General features: G+C 39.3%; 2 protein-coding genes across 7 annotated transcripts in view; one reads left to right on the forward strand and one right to left on the reverse strand.

Moving 5' to 3' along the window:
* Nucleotides 1–15,306, reverse strand: part of MROH8 (maestro heat like repeat family member 8) — a 65,136-nt gene extending 49,830 nt beyond the window's left edge. Inside the window, exons 1-3 of one of the 3 annotated variants that reach the window (XM_007474442.3) lie at nucleotides 15,177–15,306; nucleotides 9,224–9,345; nucleotides 465–607 (exon numbers count right to left, since the gene is read on the reverse strand). In XM_007474442.3, the coding sequence (XP_007474504.3) occupies nucleotides 465–607; nucleotides 9,224–9,345; nucleotides 15,177–15,214 (303 nt within the window). In that variant the 5' untranslated portion in view covers nucleotides 15,215–15,306. Of the gene's footprint in view, nucleotides 1–464; nucleotides 611–9,223; nucleotides 9,346–15,176 lie in introns of all 3 variants that reach the window. The other 2 variants (XM_016427636.2, XM_016427638.2) reach the window with 2 other exon arrangements.
* The window catches only part of RPN2 (ribophorin II), a 54,971-nt gene continuing 52,679 nt past the window's right edge, over nucleotides 15,183–17,474 (forward strand). For all 4 annotated transcript variants that reach the window (XM_007474346.3, XM_007474347.3, XM_001381705.5 and 1 more), the window contains exon 1: nucleotides 15,183–15,314. In XM_007474346.3, coding sequence (XP_007474408.1) covers nucleotides 15,302–15,314 — 13 coding nt within the window. In that variant the 5' untranslated portion in view covers nucleotides 15,183–15,301. The remainder of the gene's footprint in view (nucleotides 15,315–17,474) is intronic.

Raw genomic sequence — 17,474 nt, forward strand, 5'->3', positions numbered from 1 at the left:
GTAATTATAAATGATCCCAATTAGAAAGAAAAGTAGAAGGAAGCACAAGAAAAGGAAATGTGACTCACAAGAAGCCTGTGGAAGTGCTCAGATTTTCCCAGGGCCTCATGCAAAATATTATAGGAGGCAAACACAAAGAAAACAAAACCTAAAGGAGTTCTTCCCAGCCAGCCTGTGGGATGAGCATCAGAAGGACCACATTCAGAATGACAGGCTTAAGAAAAATGCTACAGAAGACAAAAACAGGAAAAGCAGAACTATGCTACCTCTCCTGTTTGTGTTCTCTGCAAATCACTTTCAGCCTAAAAGGAGAAGAACAAATATATTTAAGAGTGAATTAAGTGAAAGGTGGTGAGTGCTTATGAACATGGACCAGGTCCTGGAAAATTAAGTATCCATGAAAGGAAGACTGTGAAAGTGTAGAAGTACCAATCAGAGATGATAGATATGAAGTCTGCTCATACCTTTCGATCACCATTAAGGAAGTCCTGAACAGAATCTATCAGGTTTTCTACTATAATCAAACCTGGAGGCCCTTCAATTAGCAAAGGTGTGACGTCTTCTGAAGCATTTTTTTTAGAAGTTCCAGGGAGTTCAAAGTCCGAGTCTACTTTTAAAAAAGAGAGAGAAAGGCAAAAGTTAAAAACTCCTATGCCACGGTGGACTAGCATGGTATAGTAAAAAGAACACTTGTAACAAGTATATCATTTTTTTTTAACCCCAACATTCCATCTTAGAATTGAAACTGAGTACCGATTGGTTCCAAGGCTGTAAGGGCTGGGCAATTGGAGTTGAGTGACTTGCTCAGGATAACACAGCTAGGAAGTGTCTGAGGTCACATTTGAAACCAGGACCTCCCATCTCCGGGCCGATTCTATCCACTGAGCCACTTAGCTGCCCCACAACAAATATGTATTAAGTGCCCCCTGCAAAGCAGTGACGCTTGTGTCCTAGTCCTGGCTCTTCCATTAACATATATAAACTAAAATTAGAATGAAACAAATTAGCACTCTTCTTATTTATAAGGTTTGCATGCAAAGTATTCTGTATTGGGGGGATTTGCCATCTGATCTCATGTAGGTACTTCTCTTATATACATATGTTTTGATTTGTAGTTTATTTCTATACATATCTCTACTAAATCATAAATTCCTTGAGTGCAGGGACCAGGTCTTATTTATCTCAGTATATCTTCCAGCACTTAATGCAATGCATTACACATGCTTAATAAATGTTTGCAGAACATTGAATGGCTTTAGGCAAATAATTTAACCTGTTTCCATATCTGCATCATGAAGGGATTGAATTGGATGTTTAAGATGCTTTCTATCCATGCTGATAATTCTCAATTTCTGTAATTACAATGGCTGAATTTATGGTATGTATATATATAGTCAGAAGACTAAGGTTCAAGTTCCACCTTGGATATATCCCGGCTGTGTGATTCTGGACAAGACTCTCTAAGAGTATAAGTTGCAGGGCAGCTAGATGGCTCAGCTGATAGAGAGCCAGGCTTAGACATGTGAAGTCCTGGGTTCAAATCTAGCCTCAGAAACCTCCTAGCTGTGAGACCCTGGGCAAGTCACTTCACCCTCATTGCCCAGCCCTTACTGCTCTTCTGCCTTGGAATCAATACATAGTATCAATTCCAAGATAGAAGATAAGGGGGAGGGGGGGGGGCGAGAGTATAAGTTGCACAATAGTTTGCATTTGCATTGGTGGATCTTACAGGAATTTCTTATCCCAACGAAATCATAAGACTAAACCATATATATTCAATAGTCTGAAAAAATCATAATGCTACATAGCATTTTCTTTTGGTTTCCTATGATTTCATGCATGCAGGAAACTCCCAACATAGAAATTCCTTCCACTGATGCTGACCGGCATCTGCCCATATTTTATATTAGAGAGTTGCCTAGAGTGCTGGGGGGTCAGTGACTAGCCTAAGACCACAGAGTCTGGTAATCAGAAGCATGATTTGATCATGGGTCTTCTTGATCCCAAGGCTGGCCCTTTAACCATTACTCTATACTGTCTTTCCATGTTCCATGCGGTTCAGTATTACTGGACTATAATAATAAAGACTAGATTTCGCCTTCATTATCTTTTCCTTAGGTAAGTGATGGTGACCATAGCCCCATTAACTGTTTCTTTTCTTACATCTATTCATCCTTGCTTTCTACATCTCCCAGGGTACATTCTCTACCTCAGTCCAGTTAGCTTCCTCATTACTCCCCTCCCCCCCCCCCCCAGGTCCCAAACACATTTGCAGATCTGTTCCTACTTTCATTTTTTTTTTGAAATTTTTTTACTCCTCACTAATGATTTTTTCCATCTTGCAAAATCCTGTAGTTTTAGAGTCCATTTGAATTTCTATTTCTTTCATAAAATCTTCCTTTTCTATTGGATCTGTCCCATTTGGATCTGTCCCTTCTCTGGATTCTTACAGCACTTGAAATAGGCAGTATTTTTGATATTTGGATGGCTCTAGTTGTTCATTTAAACTAAAAGTCATTATTACGTGTAAGAAAAGTACTGTGCTGAGTGTGAGGATACAAAAGTAAAAAAGGTGTACAAAGAAGGTGTAAGGAAATGTTTATACTTCTTTACTCTTTTCGGAAATGGGAAGATGCGCTTCATTCAAAATTGATAGCATTTGGGAGCAGTAAGCTGTTGGCTGGCTGATGAATTAGTTGCCACCCTGGCATTCTTGGAAAAGCAACACTTTCTAAGTCAAGAGGCAAGAAGAGCCGTCTCCTCAGGGAGGGAGTCGCGTCTGACACTCACGACACAGCCAGCTCTGGAAGAAGGCCCTAATTCTTGAGAAGAAAGTGCTCTTTGCCTTTTCCTTCCTGCCTTACCTAGAGTCCTGAGGGGGAGGGAGGACGTTTCGCTATCCTTTCTACCCCAATTCCAATAGTGTCTGGAAGCAGAACAATCCTCCTAATAGTAGACTAACATACAACAGGCCTGGAGAATCCGGACTGAGTCAGACTGAGCTATAGAGAGGAGCAGACCCAGGGAGCCTAGCGGACTGAGAAACCCAGCAAAGATGGCAGGCCCGAGAGGAACATCATGGGTGCGCTATGAGAAGAAAAAATACAACAGGTCCTGTGGGGCAAAAGGGATTTGTCCTGACCATGCGCGTTCTCTACATGCTTGATTCCCTACTGGTATTCTTTGTGTGTGTGTATACACTCTTCCAATGGACAATGTGTCCGTAGGGGAAAGTACATCCCAGGTTTATGGGCAGTGTTGTTACTACTGTTCATTCTGCGCCGTGTCAGTAATTGACTTTTTTCTGAAGTAACTGTGTCAACGGCTTGACCACTGAAAATAAGTGTACTCAGGTAGGAGTTCATGAATTATGATTCTAGGGGGAAAGTGGAATTGGGAAGAGAATAAGCATTTATTAAGGGCCTACCATGTGCTAAGCACTTTATAAATATCATTTCATTTGATCCTCACAATAACCCTGGGAGGAAAGTGCTGTTGATAGCCTCATTTATATATCCTGGGGTAAACGGAGGTTAAGTGATTTGCCCTGGGACCCACAGCTAGTAAGTATCTGAGGGGGGATTTGAACTCAAGACTTCCTGACTCCAGACCCAGGGCTCAGAGATTCACTAGGCCACCTCGCTGCCTTATTTTAGGAGTGTGAAAGCACAAAATAAGTATGTGGGATAGCCCAAGGGGATATACTACATGATGATGAAATAAGCAAACTCCATATACAGGCATAGAGACAGGAACTGGACATGTTATTTCATAGGTTTAAGGAACTCTCAGGGAAAGAATCTCCTTCTGCCAATGCCATTCAGTCTTGGAGCCTAGAAGACTGAGCAGTTAAGTGACTTTTCCAGGGCCCCATGGCTAGCCAGTCTGTGTCAGAGGAGGCCTTGAACCCAGCCAGGTCTTCTTGGCTCTTCTACTCTGCCAGCTGCCTTTCATACACAAATAACTTTCCTATGGTTAGAAATTCAAGAAGTGCAAAAGAAAGATATAAAGGACAAGACACATTTGAAGAGAAAGTTCCCTTGTAGCTTGGAGATCCAGGAAGAGGCTTCATAGATAAGATGGCTCCTGGTTGGAGTTGAGGTGAGAAAAGGATTTCAGCAGATATGGGTACAAAGTAAAGGTAAAGAGATGGGAAGGACAGGATGATGAAAATTAAGCTGGCTATGACTGGTTAGCTGTAACATAAGGAAAAGAGAGGGGTGGCTAGGTGGCTCAGTGGAGTCAGGGTGACCTGAGTTCAAAACTGACCTAAAATTTTCTAACTATGTGACCCCGGGCAAGTCATTTAATCCCATTTGCCTACAAAAACAAACAAAAAGGAATGGATCAGGAAGAGGGATAAAGTTAAAAATGCTGGAAGAACAGGCTGGAGTTCAATCATGAACAGCTCTGGATGCCAGACATAAAAGCTTATGTTTCAGTGGCCATTAAAGGTCTTGATTTAATTTGAATGATGGATTAAAATTACAAGAGGTAGTTGTATGAAGTTGTGTGAGTTGAAGAAGGAAGAGACTAGAGGCAGAAATAATAGGAAGCTATTAACACCTATAAAAGCCTGAACTTGAGGAATAATAAGAAAAATAGAAATGAGGGAGCAGGTTCAAAATATATTGTGGAGGTAGAATCAATAAGCAATGGCTATTTCTAAAACCATCAGCAAACATTATCTGCAATGGTGATAAACTAGAAGCCTTCTCAATAAGATCAGGAGTAAAACAAGGATGCCCATTATCACCTCTGTTATTTAACATTGTACTAGAAACACTAGCAGTAGCAATTAGAGAAGAAAAAGAAATTGAAGTTATTAAAATTGGCAATGAGGAGACCAAGCTGTCACTCTTTGCAGATGATATGATGGTTTACTTAAGGAATCCCAGAGAATCAACCAAAAAGTTACTCGAAATAATCAACAACTTTAGCAAAGTTGCAGGGTACAAAATAAACCGTATAAGTCATCAGCATTTCTATATATCTCTAACCCATTTCAGCAGCAAGAATTAGAAAGAGAAATACCATTTAAAATCACCCTAGACAATATAAAATACTTAGGAATCTATCTGCCGAGACAAACACAGGAACTATATGAACACAACTACAAAACACTTTCCACACAGTTAAAACTAGATCTAAACAATTGGAAAAACATTGATTGCTCATGGGTGGGACGAGCTAACATAATAAAAATGACAATCCTACCCAAATTAATTTATTTATTTAGTGCCATACCCATTGAACTACCAAAAAACTACTTTACTGAATTAGAAAAAAACCATAACTAAGTTCATTTGGAAGAACAAAAGATCAAGGCTAGCCAGGGAAATCATGAAAAATAAATGCAAAGGAAGGAGGACTTGCAGTCCCAGATCTCAAACTATACTCTAAAGCAGTGGTCATCAAAACAATTTGGTACTGACTAAGAGACAGAAAGGAGGATCAGTGGAATAGACTTGGCGTAAATGATCTCAGCAAGACAGTTTATGACAAACCCAAAGATCCCAGCTTTTCGGACAAAAATCCATTATTTGATAAAAATTGCTGGGAAAATTGGAAGACAGTATGGGAGAGATTAGGTTTGGATCAACACCTCATACCCTACACCAAGATAAATTCAGAATGGGTGAATGACTTGAACATAAAGAAGGAAACTATAAGAAAATTAGGCGAACACAGAATAGTATACATGTCAGACCTTTGGGAAGGGAAAGATTTTAAAACCAAGCAAGACTTAGAAATAGTCACAAAATGTAAAATAAATAATTTTGACTACATCAAATTAAAAAGTTTTTGTACAAACAAAACCAATGTAACTAAAATCAGAAGGGAAGCAACAAACTGGGAAACAATCTTCATAAAATCCTCTGACAAAAGTTTAATTACTCAAATTTACAAAGAGCTAAATCAATTGTACAAAAAATCAAGCCATTCTCCAATTGTTAAATGGGCAAGGGACATGAACAGGCAGTTCTCAGCCAAAGAAATCAAAACTATTAATAAACACATGAAAAAGTGTTCTACATTTCTTATAATCAGAGAGATGCAAATCAAAACAATTCTGAGGTATCACCTCACACCTATCAGATTGGCTAACATGATAGCAGAGGAAAGCAGTGAATGCTGGAGGGGATGTGGCAAAGTAGGGACACTAATTTATTGCTGGTGCAGTTGTGAATTGATCCAACCATTCTGGAGGGCAATTTGGAACTATGCCCAAAGGGCACTAAAAGACTGTCTGCCCTTTATCCAGCCATAGCACTGCTGGGTTTGTACCCCAAAGAGATAATAAGGAAAAAGACATGTACAAGAATATTCATAGCTGCGCTCTTTGTGGTGGCCAAAAACTGGAAAATGAGGGGCTGCCCTTCAATTGGGGAATGGCTGAGCAAATTGTGGTATATGTTGGTGATGGAATACTATTGTGCTAAAAGGAATAATAAAGTGGAAGAATTCCATGGAGACTGGAATAACCTCCAGGAAGTGATGCAGAGCGAAAGGAGCAGAACCAGGAAAAACTTTGTACAGAGACTGATACACTGTGGTACAATCGAAGGTGATGGACTTCTCCACTAGGGACAATGCAATGTCTCTGAACAATCTGCAGGGATCTAAAAAACACTATCCACAAGCAGAGGATAAACTGTGGGAGTAAAAACACCGATGAAAAGCAACTGCTTGACTACAGGGGTGGAGAGGATATGACTGAGGAGAGACTCTAAATGAACACTCTAATGCAAATACCAACAACATGGAAATGGGTTCGAATCAAGAACACATGTGATACCCAGTGGAATTGTGCGTGGGCTATGGGAGAGGTGGGGGAAGGAGGGAGGAAAAGAAAATGATCTTTGTCTCCAGTGAATAATGTTTGGAAATGATCGAATAAAATAATGTTTAAAAAAAATAAGCAATGCCTATTAACTGGAGGTGGAATATGAGGAAGAGAGAAAATTAAAGGATGACTCCAAAGTTTTAAGTCTGGGTGATTATAAGAATGATGGGGGGGGGGGGTGCAGCTAGGTATCTCAGTGGATTGAAAGTCAGGGCTAGAGATGGGATGTCCTTGGTTCAAATTTGGCCTCAGACATTTCATTTTCTAGCTGTTGACTCTGGGCAAGTCACTCAACCCTCATGGCCTAGCCCTTACTGCTCTTCTGCCTTGGAACCAACACAGAGCACTGATTCTAAGAAGGAAGGTAGGGGTCTAAAAAAAAGTGATGGTATTATTAATGGAAACAGAATTTGGTGGTAAGGAAATGAGCTCGGCTCTAAACATATTTTTTTTTTGAGGTTTGAGGTTTTGAGGGTTTGAGGAGCCAGTAGGACATCCAGATGGTAGATGGAAATATGAGAGGGCTGTAGCACTCTTTAAAAATTCTGCTTTATATTGAACTTTACTTCTTCTATCCATTAATACTTATTCGCCAATTGCCTTCCATATATCTCAAGTCAGTGGTCATATCCCCTATAAACCTTTCTTTTTTATATAGACTAAACATTCTTAGTTAGTTCCTTTAACAAATTCTCATATGGCAGGATTTTGAGTCCATTTACCATAGAACCTCTTCCTCTTCCAGATTTGCTTCAGCATGACAATGTTGCTCTTAAACACAGTGCTTAGAACTCAACAAGATATTCCAGATAAGGTTTGACTGGTTTGTGTTAACAGTGATAGTAGTAGACAGATGTAGTCCCCTCCACACTTTTTTTCCTGGATGCTTAACTTCTATCAGCCTAATGTGCCATCTAAGCCCATCTTCTTTTTTTTTATTTAAACCCTTATCTTCTGTCTTAGAATCAATATTGTATATTTGTTCCAAGGCAGAAGAGTGGTAAAGGCTAGGCAATGGGGGTTAGGTGACTTGCCCAGGGTCACACAGCTGGGAAGTGTCTGAGCTCTAGACCTGGCTCTCAATCTACTGAGTCACTCAGCTGCCCCCTTTAGCCCATCTTCTTAATGCCAATTTGTTTCAGGAATTCTCTAGGGTCAAGAATAAGAGAAAACCATAATTTTATAAGAATTAAAACTGTTGGTTACTAATATAGGGCAATAGAGACACGGTGAATTAATAGACATGCATATCGCTGATGTTGACTGGCACACATGAAATAGAATTAGAGATAACATCCAAGAGATGGAAGGCCAACAAGAGACAGGTGGATTATGTATTAAGAGTGTCTGGTGAAGTGGGAACTTCCCTCAGGGGGAAAACTCTCCTGTGACAAGGAGGTTTCTACCTCCCAATTAAATAAACTGGGGATTTCTAGAGTTTCACATTGACACAAGCAAGGGATAAAAGTTTTTGCACTGCAGTGGGATCCACAATATATTAAAGCACATGGAGGAAGGCATCATGGTGCATGGTACTATTTATTGGAAGAGTTAAAGCAAGGACATAGATAAGAAGCATATGCAAAAGTGGAGCCATGGGTCAGTCATAGTCTGAAACAGAACAGGAAGAACCTACACCAGAGATCAGAAATGCCTCCGAACACAGTGGGCTGCATTAGATTTTTTTTTTTACCACATTACTGAATCATTTTAAGTCTGCAGTTAATTGTCGCTATTAAGACTGTGTACAGTCTACTACATTTTCTTTCACTTTTTCCACTGGTGACTATCATAGGAAGTAGTAGTCATTCAAATAGTGTTAGGGGAATTTAATGAAAATCTTCACACAAATTGCTTCCAACCCATGTCTTGTACCTGGCTTTGTGTTTCTGCAAATGGCCTTTTCAATCTAAGCACAGAAAACTATATCACTAACAACTTTCACTGGCTAGATTCAGTTCTTTTCTAGTCTGAAGAATGATCATCAAACATACTAGATATATTATATTTCATTCTTTCTTTTATTTATATCTAGCAACAGAACCACAAGAACATTGAATTGAAGGCTTGAGTTTTAATCCTGCTTCTGTCACTTACTATCTATATGACATCATGAAAGACACAACTTCTCTGGACCTTGGTTTCCTTAGCTAGAAAATGACGAGACTGGACAAGATGAATGTCATAGGCTTAAGGAACTCTAAATTTTAATTTTATACTCCTGAATATCATTCTTGTATACCTAACTTGGTTATAAGATCCTAAAGGACAGGGACCAGATTTGCAATCTCTAAAGCGTTTAACATAGTGTTCATGCCCATTTAGGCAATTCTTAACTTGGCTTTGAAGAGTTCTCCTCCCTTACCCCCTCTTTACCTGTGAAATCGATTGAATTTGCATCTTTCTTAATCCCCTCCAATTTGCTTAGCTGTAAATCCACACTTCCCGAATCATTCTCTGGAACAAAAGGAAATACCATCTCTTCAAGAGGGCTGAATCTAGAAATTAACATAGTATTAAAAATGAGCAGTTTACTATCCTCCATAGGATAGTCAAGCCCTTCAATAAAAATCAATGATTTGCCAAGTCTGAGTTATTCATCCAACCAAATAATGAAATCTGTTCCTATTAACTCAGAGAAAAGAGGCAACAGAATATAACAAAACAGGTAGAAGACATGGGGTCAAATCTTAGGATGATACTTTAGTTAGAGTTCTGGACTTGGAGCCAGAAAAACCTGGATTTAAATCTTCCCTCTGGAACTTACTAGCTATCTGACCCTGGGCAAATCACTTAACTCTGCCTCAATTTTCTCATCTATAAAATAGGGATAACAATAATAATACCTATCTTCCAGGGTTGTTGTGAGAATAAAATGATTGTTGTAATCTACTTTGCAAACCCTAAAGAGCTATAAAAATACTGTCATTACCTGTGTGACTTTGGGCTGTCTTTAGTTTCCTCATTGAAAAAGGAGAGGGAAAGACCTGATCTCTACAATCTCTTTAAACTAAGTCTATGATCCTAATTATCTGCCTTTTTCATCTACACAACAAGCAGATTCTTATTGATTCTCTAATTTCCCATCAAGCTTCTAAAATAATTGTGTAGCCAAGTCACATACAGTAGGGATTTAATAAGCAAAAACTCTTTCCCTTAATTCATTTCTCTCTCACTTTCAAGGGAAAGACACATAAATATTTGGTAAACATAAAGGAAATAAAATGAGGTAGGAACTATTTATTCCCTACTAAAGTTCCTGTCTAGTGTTAGTCTGAAAAAGGAATTTCTATACTAAACGAAGTGAAGTTCAGGGTACAATACTAGTAGAGAGAAGTGATCACTTGGGCTGAGTATGTCAAAAAAGCCTCTCTGTTTTGGGGGGTCTCTGATATCCATAAGGTTTGCTTGTAATAAACTTCTATTTTAATGAAAAGAAAGCAAGATGTACATATGGCACAGAACTGCTGAAATGGTTTGGGACAATGATGTATTTTGGTTCTTTTAGCAATTAATTGACATGGCAAAGTCTTAGAATTATTGACTTTACAGTGAGTAAAGGATATCTTAATCATTCTCCCCTTGACAAAAGAAATTTCTATATTGTTGTTTGAATTCACATGCTAAAAAAAATGTTTAAGTACCTGTTGCTTTATAAAGTCTAAACAAATTAACAGCTGTCCAGCTGTGCTAAGACCACTTTTCTGAAGAGTTTATAACATAAAACCAGAGATTCAGACCTGGAAAAGAGCTTATCTATCATGTAGTCCAATGTTTCCTTCATCTCAGATTTTAGAGATAAAGAAAGGTGAAACCATCAGAGGTAAAGCGGCTACCCAAGAATATACAGGTCAGCAATAGCAAGTAAGGCCTCCAACATCAGTCCATGATACCACATTCAACACCTATGATACTTTTCATTACATTACCCGTCTCATTAAAAAATCAACAAACACACTACTGATATAACCTAAACTGGACTATTTACCTCCTGGGGGAGAAGGGTGGTGAGGAGAGAATCTGAATTGGAAAATGTCAGAAAGCAATTGTTAAAAATTGTTTTTACATGTAATTGAAAAAATTTAAACTATTAATTTTTAAAAATTATTTAGTGTCTGTGCTCAACATAGATACATCTATAATTCCTGACTAATTACTACAACAGAGAGTAGGTAATATGAAAAAGGCAGAAAACCCTCAAATTATTATAATTATTTTTGTAATGGTCTTACATTTTAAGCACTAGATCTACTTTCTTAACTTTTAAAAATCATTTGGTTAACACAGAAGTGAATTTACCTGTCTTAAGTAACATTGTGCTGGTGGAAAGATATAAACAAATTGGATAAAGAGATACAGTGATCAAGGGGGGGGGAAAGGTGTTGGCTTTCTTTTGGGAATTTTTAATTCCCTTTCCTGACCTATGAGACTGCTTAAAGCTGCTCCAGGGCACTTTGATTCCTTTTTTATCTTGGGTATAGAGTCAGAAAAACATATCCTGCTTTTTAATACCAATATTAGTCATTTTTCTGGGATCAGTGGAGTTGATCTCGAATTTCTAGATAATCTCATGTCCATTCAGATCTAAATCCATGTCTGATTCATCCTTAAATAACATTCTGAGAATAGGTATATCCTTTTGAGTGAACAGGAACAATCTTTGCATGATATAGTGGAAAAGGCACCTAAAATGGCTTTATGATTGTGGGCAAATCTTGTTCCAAGCCAAAGGATCTTGCTTTAAATTCTAGCTCTGATACTTTCTGCCTCTGTGACCTTGGACAGGTCCCTTAACATCTTTTAGTCTCAGTTTCCTTATCTATAAAAATGAAGGTGTTAGATTAAATGATCTTGTTGGATCCTTTTAGCTCTAGGCATCCTAAGATACTTTTTCCCCCCACCTTGGACCTCATTTTCTTCATCTGTAAAAAGAGTCAGTTGGATATGGATTTTATTATAGTTCCTTTTTTCCCCTAGGGCCTTAGAATAGTGAGTGCTTAATAAATGTTTATTATACATATGGGTGACTTCTCCATCACATAAGTGTCAAGATGAGGGACTAGATAGTTTCTCTGATCCTCATGATTTCTCAAACCTCTCCAAAACATAATTTATGTGCCAAAGATGAAGCAATTTCAGCTATCTCCATACTCTATGTCACCTGGAACCCAAAAGAAGGTTAAGAAACAAAACAAACTCCACAAACTGATCACAACCTTGAACTCACTTATAACCCCTTCCCTACCATCTACTACACTACTAGCTATGAGGCTGTAGAAACCAACCCAAAGACCTATGTATGGCCATACACAAAACCCAAACTTATTCCCCAATACTCCCCCACCCCTCCCTTTTTCTAGTGCAGTGGCAATTCATTTGCTGGGACCTCAGTAGCCAGCACCATGGCAACATTCTGTACTGCAAAAAATTTTTGAAGAAGAATGGAGAAACACTGGGAAAGCATCAAAACACTTATCTGGGCTTGAAAAGAACTCCCAGAGCCCAAGAGATCTAAACTCTGAAATAAGAGAAATCTCCCTTGCTGTAACAGTAGCACCAGGGTGGCAACACTCTGACCTGTTGGGCCAGGGAGAAGAGGAAGAGAGGAAATGGGACAGGATGCCATGTACTCCCCAAAGACTGCAGGAAAGAGCCCAGCATCCAGATAGGGTCTCTGTACTTTAAAAGTCACTTAAGGCAAAGAACTAGGCTGGTGAATGGAGAATTGCCCAGCATGGGAAGAGGTAGGAAAGCTCTGAGATCTCACTCTCAGGAAAATCACCTTAGAGTGGAAAGAATCAGAAAGTGAGCAACAGGGGAAAATAAAGGGGGAGGGAGATCTCAGGAAGAGAACTCAAAAGATTTTAAACATAAGCAGATAAAGCAATTGGGAGAACATTAAAAGCAGATGGAAATATTGCCTCCAGATCAACATTCTCTCTATTTTTTTTACATATAATGCTATTATTCTGATTAGAAAATTATTGTACAACTTGATGACTGCATCACTTTTAAAAGTTTTGTTTTGTAATATATATCATATGAATATTTCTACTGAAAATGGAAAATCTGTGTACTTTTGATTTTATTTATCAATTAAATGGTAGAATGTTTTTTTTTTCCTTTCTCGATGATCACATCTGATGGTTTTGACTATATCTTGCATAACTTCAGGTTTCTGCCACTAGCTCTTGACAGTAAAGTAATTATTCCAGTCAATCATCACTTTCCCATCTCTTTGAAAAAAAGAAGTCTGACCATTTTATTCTTAAAAGCCTACTAGCCAGCCAAGATCACACTGAACCAATCCAATGGCAGTTGATAAGTCTTTTAGAAGACACAGGGTGTCACAGAAAGGAAAACAAAAAACATGTAAATAGTGACACAGAATCAGTAATGTTTTGAAAAGAAAATTTTAGTGTGTGCAAGAGCAAATCAGCCACTGGATAGAGGTGTACCCTTGTAAACTAATTGGGAACTTTGCTCCAGATCTAATAAAACAGTTCAGACATATATGGATACTATTGCAAAACCAAGGAATTAGCCAACACTTGAAGAGGCAGAAGACCCTGTAGAATTTGAAGAGAACATGCAACCAGAAAATGCTGTTCTTGAGAGGTTTAAAAGAGAAATAAGAATTGTGAGAGCAGAAATTATGGCCTGCATAGCAAAAATAATTGACAGAAAAGAAACATTTGAATCTGGGATAGCAAGACTCACCTAAGAGATAGCCATTCAATAGAGAATACAAATATACAGAAATGAAAGACAATCTAGAAGGAAAAAAGACATTAAAAGAAAATGTGCTCTCTATTCAACCCAAACATGCTGATCCTGAAGACAGGATCCAGAGACAACCTAAGTATTATAGTACTCCCAAAAGAACATATGGCAAGAAATAATACAAGAAAATTGCCCAGAACTTCTGAACAGAGAAAATGAAATACCAATTCAAAGAATTTATAGATCACCTCCAGAAGAGAAACCCCAATAACTCAAACTCCCAAGACACAGAGCTGTTAAATTGTACAATTCAGTTCAGAAACAAAAAGTTCTGCAATAGATTAGGATTATTTCAAAAATACAGTGAAAAGGAAATTTGAATATTATATATACATTCATAAATGTATACAAATGTTAATATGTATAAAACTGATGTTTATTGTAGCACTTTTTTTTGCAAAGCATTTTATATACATAATTTATTTAAGCTTCAAAATAACCCAGGAAAATCAATTTTCCCCATTTTAGAAATGGGAAAACTGAGCCTCAAAGAGGTTAAGTGATTTGCTCAGGGTCGCACAGCCAATAAATGTTAGAGGAAGGGATTTATATGGAGATCTTTCTAAATCTAAGTTCAATATTCAATAAGCATCCAAAGAGATTAGCTTAAACCCTGGATAAAGAAATCAATTCCTATATTTCCCGATCTTAAAATTGGGGCACGTTGCCTGAAAAAAAGTATTCCACAAGGAAAGCCTTTTAAAAGCACATTTTCCTTATTTTAAATTGGGACTAATTTGTAAACATCTTAAGGAATTGGAGGTAGAAAGCAAGTTAGGAGCCTTCTAAGCGACAAAGTAATGTACTCATTCTGCAATTAACATTTACCCTCAAATATCCCACAAAGCACCAAACGTATGATCAAATAATCAAGTATTTATTTATCCCATTGTCTTCCAAAGAACCCTCTTTTCCGTAGGACTGCTCTCTTCAAGCAGTGCGATGCAATAGGAAAAATCTTGCAGGCTGGAAGCAGCAGTTGCTAAGAGCTTTTACTAGCTGCGTGGCCTGAAAGACTCAGTTTTCTCACCTATAAAATGGATTCGTTTTTGTACTGGCTACCTCCCAGTAGGTGGAGTCCTAGGGGAAGAGCTTATATAATGGTTTCCATGTCTGTACAGATTTAAGGTTTGCAAGGATTGAGGAACAAAGGAGTTAAGGTTTAGCTCCTATCCCAAATTAATGTTTGCAAATAAGTATGCCATAACCTATACTTCCTTCTTTCCTCTCCTCATTTCTCCTCACCCAAAGCCTACTGTCCCTTTAAAATCATCTGGGTGGGGGTGGAGGAGGCGAATGAATGACAAGGCCATTGGCCAATCAGCAGAAGCCCCGTTTCTGGGCCGGGTCCCCTCCTCCTTTAGCCGTTTTCCTGAACCACCAGGAGCTTAACGGTTGCTACGCGGATTGTTCCATGCAGGTTCTGTTCATAGGGGTGGACGGGCCTCTACGCACAGACGGTGCAGAAATTTCAGGACTCTATTCGAAATATTCACACAACAGCTTTGCGGAGGTGGATAAGAGATTTTGATTTAGAATAAACAACCTGTTGGTGTCCATTCTCGGGAGAAGACACTTTTGCATAGCCTGTCCGCCACCGCTGTTTATTTGGAACCAGTTTCTTGGGCGGAAGTCTGTGGCGCGCCGGGAGCTGGGCAGGAGCTAGGAGAAATGGCGGTCCCGGGTGAGGCGTTGGGCATGGGCCTGCCTTGGTTTTGGGGAGGGCACCCGCAAGATTCTTGGGTCCCAAGAGGAAGACGGCGAAAGCCGAATGCGCCCTGCTCTTGAGCTGGAGAGGCGTGTTCTTCCTCTGCAGAACAGGCTCATCTGCACGTTCGGGTTTCGCGGGGGAGGGGAGAGAAAGATTCGCGAGGAATTTACGGGTCCCCAAGCGGCCCATCCCCAGCGGGACTTGTGCCTGGGGGTGCGCGTGGGCGTGGGGGTGGGGAGGACCCGGCTGCGAGGCTGGGCTGGTTGGGGGTGTTAGAGAGGGGAACGCTTTGGCTTTTGGGACGTGTTTAGCAAACGTGTTTAGGGCCTCAGGTAGTATCGTGGTACTGGCAGGTATGGGAATTCAAGTTTCTAAGGTTAGCAGAAGGTCTTCCTCGCAGTAGCCAAGTGTGGAGAACAGGGAGTGTTAGTAGTGCTATCCCGGTTTGAGGATACTAAGACCCAAGGAGGTGAAGTGACTTGCCCAGTAGGAAGTGTAGGAGGCTCAGGTGTCCAGGAGGTGATTGTCTTAAAAAGAGTGAGTTCATTCATTCCATCAACAGGCCGCCTTTCCATTCATTCATTTGTTCGACATTTATAATGGACCTGGCACAGTGCTAAGCGGTTGAGGATACAAAAAAAAGATTCAAATGACAGACTCTGCTCTCAAGGAGCTTACAGTCTAATAGGAAGAATTCAGGGCCTGCTATACTGCCAGGCTTCAATCTTAGGCCCCAGGAGAGAGAGAGGACCCAGGGCTCAGGCAGCCTACTCTCCCTGCCACCCTCCAGACACATCTCCAGCTGCTTATTGGACATCTTGGAACTTGATGCCCTGAAGACAAACTGAACTCTTTATTTTTCTCTCCAAATCCACCCCCCCCCCCCTTCCAAATTCCCTATTTCTTTCAAGGGTACAACTGTCTTTACAAATCATCTAGGCTCACAATCAAACCATTACCTTCAATGCAAGTCTCTTAGTTCCCATATCCAATCCATTGCCTAAGCTTATCATTTCTCTCTTTATAAAACATCTATACATACATGATCCCTTGTTTCCTGATACTTGTGCACTTTTTATCATCTCACACCTGGAGCTTTCTGGTTAGTCTGCTTGCAGCATCACCCCATTATGGTCAGTCCACTGAACTTCCCAGATCCTCCAGCTCAGATGCCCATGTGACCCTTGGTGACATGCCACTGCCAATCATTCCCAAGTTTGCATTTTTCAGTTTTTGCACAGCTTTGCAAATTGCAAACCTTTTCATCTTAAATATATGTTGACATGGCTCCATAGCCAAGCCTTCATTTTAATTTAATTTAAATTAATATCTATTAAGCAGCTACCCTATATAGAACGCTATGTTAGGAGTTAGGAAAGGTATATGATGTAGCCTCATCCCTGGCAGCTTAGTTTATTATTAGGATATGATTCATACACAGATAATATACACACTATTATAACGCAAAGTCTTAAATGAAGATTTTGGTATGGGGAAGGGAATTGTTCACCCCTGAGGAGTGGAATGTCAGGAAAAGTCTCCTGGTAGGTTAATTATTTAAATTGTACTTTAAATGATGAGTAGGAATTTAGTGAAGGTTGGTATATCAGGCATAGGGAAAAATTATGGAGACTGGAATGCATAGGGATAGTGAATAGTCCATTTTGGCTAATGCTAGAATACTCAAAAGAGAGTACTATAAAAATAATACCAGATTCTAGAGAGCCTTATACTTCAGGCAAAGGAATTTCAGTTTTATTTGCTAAGCAGATAGAATTAGGGATGGGTTATAAGTAGGTAGGTGAACATAGAAAATTAGTCTGGTAGCAGTGTGATAGGATAAATTAGATGGGAAAAAATGAGAGAGGGGATCTTTATAGTAATAGGTTTGGGGGACAACTAGTTGGCTCCATGGATTGAAAGCCAGCCCTAGAGATAGGAGTTAAAATTTGGCCTCAGATACTTCCTATCTATGTGTATGTGACCCTGGGCAAGTCACTTAACCCTCATTGCCTAGCCCTTACAAGCTCTTCTGCTTTGGAACCAATACACAGTGTTGATTCCAAGATGGAAGGTAAAAGTTTAAAAAAAAAAAAGGAATAGGTTAGGTAGTTCTGGCTATAACTCCCTTTC

This window comes from Monodelphis domestica, chromosome 1 (assembly GCF_027887165.1).
Source record: "Monodelphis domestica isolate mMonDom1 chromosome 1, mMonDom1.pri, whole genome shotgun sequence".
Classification (NCBI taxonomy): Eukaryota; Metazoa; Chordata; class Mammalia; order Didelphimorphia; family Didelphidae; genus Monodelphis; species Monodelphis domestica.